Here is a 4,732-nt window from a genome sequence, read left to right as displayed (position 1 = left end):
GTGTTCTGTATGGAATAAATAAAAGCAGGAAGTTGCAGTTAGGTGCTTTGGGGATAGCAGGGATTTAAATATATTGGTAGTAGTGCACCTAGAAATGGTATGAGGAGGAGGAATGGTTTTGCTTGCAAAGCAGTGAAAATGTAATAATATATGGTGGTGGACTTTGGAGACCAAACGTTAGTTTCTGTGTACTTGAATGTTTCAATAATTATTTTTATTCCTCTTCTTACTTTAGAATTTTCTCCCCATTTACCGGCACCAAAGGATGTGATGATTTATTCCTATAACTTCCATAGTTTGCTGAAGTGGTCTCCTGTTGAAGTGGATGGAGGCTTGGTGTCATATACAGTCCATTTTAAAACGTAAGTAAATAGTTCTAAAAACAATCAAACTAATTTTGCTCTAATCCAGCAACACAATTAAGAAAAAAAAACACCCCTCCAAAAACCTAAAAATGAATAAACACAGAAATAAAAGAATGAGTTGTCTATTACAGATGCTTTTATGTATATCCAAAAGCAGTTTCTGAAGACTGACAGTCTCTTAGTCTGTGATATGTCCACTAAACTGATAAAAGATTGAACAGCATAGTTTCCTGTATAATTTCAGCCTTACCAAATTCTCTCTCACTAATTTTAATTTTTCCCAGATACTGGGGAGATGGAGGTGCTGAAAGGACTTGTAGAATTAAACCTGCATAAAAGCGGTAGTTTAGTTACAAAAAATTGTCCAGGTGGGAGGGATTGTAACTTAGGTAGTTGCACTGTTCTGCTGATGCTTTTTGTCCTTTGTTTTGCATTGCAGAGGGGCCTTTAACGAGTGGGATGAGATGAACTGCACCCGTATTGCCCAGACTGAATGCAGTTTCCCCTCGTCACTTAGGGAGCGGCGCTGGACTGTTGTTTTGCGCGTGAGGGCTGAGCTAGGGCAAGTGACTTCTGACTGGGTGGAAACAGATCCATTTGTGGCAGAGAGAAACAGTAAGTGCTCTTTATGATTTCAGTCTCTCTCTCTCTCAAAGGAAATTTCTTTGGAAAAAAGTGTGTCTGTTCTAGACCTTTTTTGTCTTTATTATGTACAACAGCCATGTGAGAGAATTGTAGGTGTTTGGTTAACAAAGACTACGAAGCCTCAGTGCATCACTAGGAATTTCATACTACTTAGTCCTTTTGTAGTGGGGTTAGCAGTACGCTCTTTCAACAGGTATCGAAAGAGAAACAGATGAGTTTCCTTGGGTAGTTGAGCCTTATAAGAGCTATGACATATATTCTTAGTTTTTCATTTTCTTATTTTCCCACTTACCACTGCTACATGCACACATACACTCCGTTGATTTGTGGTAGTCTGAGTACAAACTACCTGTTTCTATTGAACAGATCCCTTTTCTAATAAATATAAACTGTCCTTACTATAATGTAGAGGGGTCAAGGGCACACTTTAAATCAGTTGAATGTTAGAATGAGCGTGTTGTTGTTCTTTACAAGATCTGCTCTTTGCCTTGCTGTGATTGGTTTCAGGATTAGAAGAAAGTAAACGTTGAGTTTAAAAATACCTCTGAAATGATAATGAAACAGAGGAATAGATTTATTAACTCTTTAGTTCAAGTTCTCCCATACCTTGTGAGGAGCAGTGGTGGTCCATGCTGCAAAGAGTATGATACTTTCCCCGATGTTCAGTTCTAAATCTTGGATTTTCTCTAGTAGTAAAGAGTGTGGGGGTGAGGAATTGCCCAAGTCCTGCATTGAAGTTTACAACTGACGTGTCCATAGCTTGTGACGCAGCATTATTTAAGAGTGGGAGCCTTTGGGGGTTAGGAAAGCACTGGGCTAACAGGAGTACAAGACAAAGCAGAGGCTTGGTGTGAGAGAGATGTTTGTGTGTCTGTTCCTTGGGCGAGCAAGAGGAACATTATGTGATCATTCTCATGTGACTGCCCTCAAGGTCAGTTCCTACACGCCAAGACCATGAGCTACTCTGTTGCGTTCTCTTCCTTTAATGGTTGGTTCAGTCCCACTCGAGAGGGGAGCTTCTGGAATTTGTGAGGGTACACAATAAGACATTTACAGTTGTACAGCAACAGAAAGTAGAAAGAAACTGAAATTTCTCCACCAATATAAAGATCATGGGTGCCAGTTTTGTTTAAAGTAACAGTGGACAGAGCAGGTTCTGCTTGGTTTTTGGAGATACAATAAGCAATGGTTGCATGCAAGGATTGACTTTTACTGTTAATAGCAGCTGCTAACTACTCTGATTATTTGAGTGGGTTTTTTGAGATCTTGGAGTGCTTTACAAATGCTGATAAGCTTAACTGGTGGAAGAAGTCAAGATACAACACATAAATGACTAATGACCATATATGACCTGTGATCACACACGTGTGATAGTCTTCTGATTCACAAAACGAAGTCATTATCTTTACCCTATAGGACAAATGGAGACATCAAAGCAAGGAGGGAGAAACTAGTTATGCCTCTTCCAATCTATTGACCCAAACAGTGTGTTTTTTAGAGAACACGGAGTATGTCGCTGGCTATTTGAAGGTAGGGAAATTCAGATACATTCTAGTGATTATTTACTGAATTTCCAGGGAAAGCTAACAGGAATTGTCTAGTTTCACTTATGCTTTCAAGTCTTTTTCCTTAGAACTGTAATAAAGTAGATATCTTAAATGTATTAAGTAGACGAGAAAATGTTGTATTCCCTTTCTTGAGGAAAAAGCTGTTAATATTTAGCATGTTTGCTGAGAGTATCTAATTAAAGCTGGAGACAGTATGATGAACTGTTCCGCATCCCAGAGGTTCACTGCTTTTTCTGCGTTTGTTTTCAGCTACTGTAGGGCCCCCTAAACTGAACAGCGTGATTGTGAGCTCTGACTCGCTTCTCATGAGTGTCTCACCCCCTTTTGGATCTGAAACAGGTGATGTTCTTGAGTATCATGTGTCCTACTGGGAGAATGCAACAAGTACTACTAAAAAAGTAAGAATTCTCTCTAATTAATTTTGTTCATGATGCCTTTGTGACTAAGAGATATGAGTCAGTGTCTCTTGGCAAAACAGCAGAAACGAAGGAAGAAAACGAAGGTCACTTTTTTTTCTCTAGCAGTGAAGGTCACCAGTTGGTGTCTTGAAAAAAAGTTAATTTGCTCTTGGCACAAGTATTGCATGTATTACGAAACTTTCAAAAACATCTTTCTTCCTCCATATAACTCTCCAAAGGTTAAATCACATTGCAGATCAAGAGAGAGAATCCACAAAGTGTCAAAGGTAGCTTTAAAATGGCGTTTAGATTCCGAAGGTTGCTTAGGCAATTTGGAAGAGTCTGAAATATCCTTCCTCCTTTCCTGTGCTGGGCTTGTTTGTACTGGCAGCTTCAGTAACAGGCTGCTTTGGCCTGATAACTGCCTGTTCCTCAGGCAGAGAAAGGCAGAGTTATTAGAAATGTGCTGGACACAGCTGGGATGAGCTGTCCCTGTTTGTATTGAGACTTAGAGGTGTTGGTCTAGTTGTGTGCTTATGCTGCTATCTGGGGCCCTGCTAACTGTGTTCTTGACAGGCCAGCATTGCAGGGGAGGGATTAAGTTACACTTAAAAAAAAAAAAAAAACAAAAACAGAAGAGGAAGAAGATTCAACAGAATGTCATTCTGAAGTCAAGTGTTTAAAAAACAGAAGCAGAAAAAAAAATAATTTATTTTAAAACCCTTTTGCTCCAAAGATGTTGCTATATCTGAAACGCCTCCATTTCCTTCCTGTATTGCACCAACATGTATTTTTCTTTCACACATAAAATACCTCCATGTTTGAGATTCAGGCAAGAAGTCACTCCTGTATGCTTCTGTAGGCTTCACCGAGGCTGTTATCTTAGCCCCTTATAGCTTAAAAATTCCGAAAAGACTGTGGTGGCCGTGTGGAGGCTTTGCGCTGCTTGTCAGCTGCTTTCCTCTTCAGCAGAAGGAGCTGAGATGGTGGAAGCTCTTCACTGAACTACACTTCCTTCAGCCACCTCTGGTGGTGGAGGCACTTCTCATGGCCTGTTTCTCCCTCCCCTTCCCACATTGCGCTTGCTGCCTGAGCTCTTAGAGAAGCTGCGTCAAAGCCTCCAGCAGCATATTGTGGATGAAATGAGACCTTGCATCAGTTTCCATGCCTCTGCTGTTCGTTCCCTTATAGATGGTTTTTAAATGGTCAGGCTTAATTTGATTTAAAAATAATGAAATTTCAAATGCATTCATGTACGAAAGTTGAAATATATTTCACTGCTTCTCTTGTTTGGGAAAGCTGAATTACAAAAAATAAAATCTCTGCTTTTAGAATGAGAAACTTAAATATGGGGAGGGAATTTGTGTTGAAGACAGGTCTGGTTTTTACAGTAACACCTATATATTTTTGTCTTTTAAACAGGAGACAAAGACGAGCAATACACTATTCAAAATTGAAAATCTAAAGGAATTGACACTTTATTGTTTTAGAATTCAAGTAAAATTGATGATGCATTCTGGTCTCCATTTACTTGGACTGCAAAGTGTCCCAGAGTGTTACAGAACTACAGTCAGTGGTATAAATCTGATTTTGTTACTTTTTGTATATAATGGGATGAGTGTAGAACATGAGTCTTAGATCATGTAACTGATCACTGACATACCCGTATTTGTCAGGAGTGCTAAGAGAGCACCACTGACAGTGGTTCACAATTGTCATTAACAGCAAAATAATGAGGAATTTTTTTCAGTCGATA

At 39.4% G+C, this 4,732-nt stretch overlaps 1 protein-coding gene across 1 annotated transcript in view; it reads left to right on the top strand.

Moving 5' to 3' along the window:
* The first annotated feature begins 246 nt into the window (after positions 1–246).
* The window catches only part of IFNGR2 (interferon gamma receptor 2 (interferon gamma transducer 1)), an 8,528-nt gene continuing 4,042 nt past the window's right edge, over positions 247–4,732 (top strand). The window contains exons 1-4 of the mRNA XM_010295267.1: positions 247–362; positions 805–980; positions 2,828–2,976; positions 4,399–4,552. Of these exons, the coding sequence (XP_010293569.1) occupies positions 271–362; positions 805–980; positions 2,828–2,976; positions 4,399–4,552 (571 nt within the window). The 5' untranslated portion in view covers positions 247–270. The remainder of the gene's footprint in view (positions 363–804; positions 981–2,827; positions 2,977–4,398; positions 4,553–4,732) is intronic.

Source organism: Phaethon lepturus, unplaced genomic scaffold, assembly GCF_000687285.1.
Source record: "Phaethon lepturus isolate BGI_N335 unplaced genomic scaffold, ASM68728v1 scaffold16909, whole genome shotgun sequence".
Lineage (NCBI taxonomy): Eukaryota > Metazoa > Chordata > Aves > Phaethontiformes > Phaethontidae > Phaethon > Phaethon lepturus.
The sequence above is the reverse complement of the archived record's forward strand: the minus strand, read 5'-3'. Positions and strand labels throughout refer to the sequence as shown.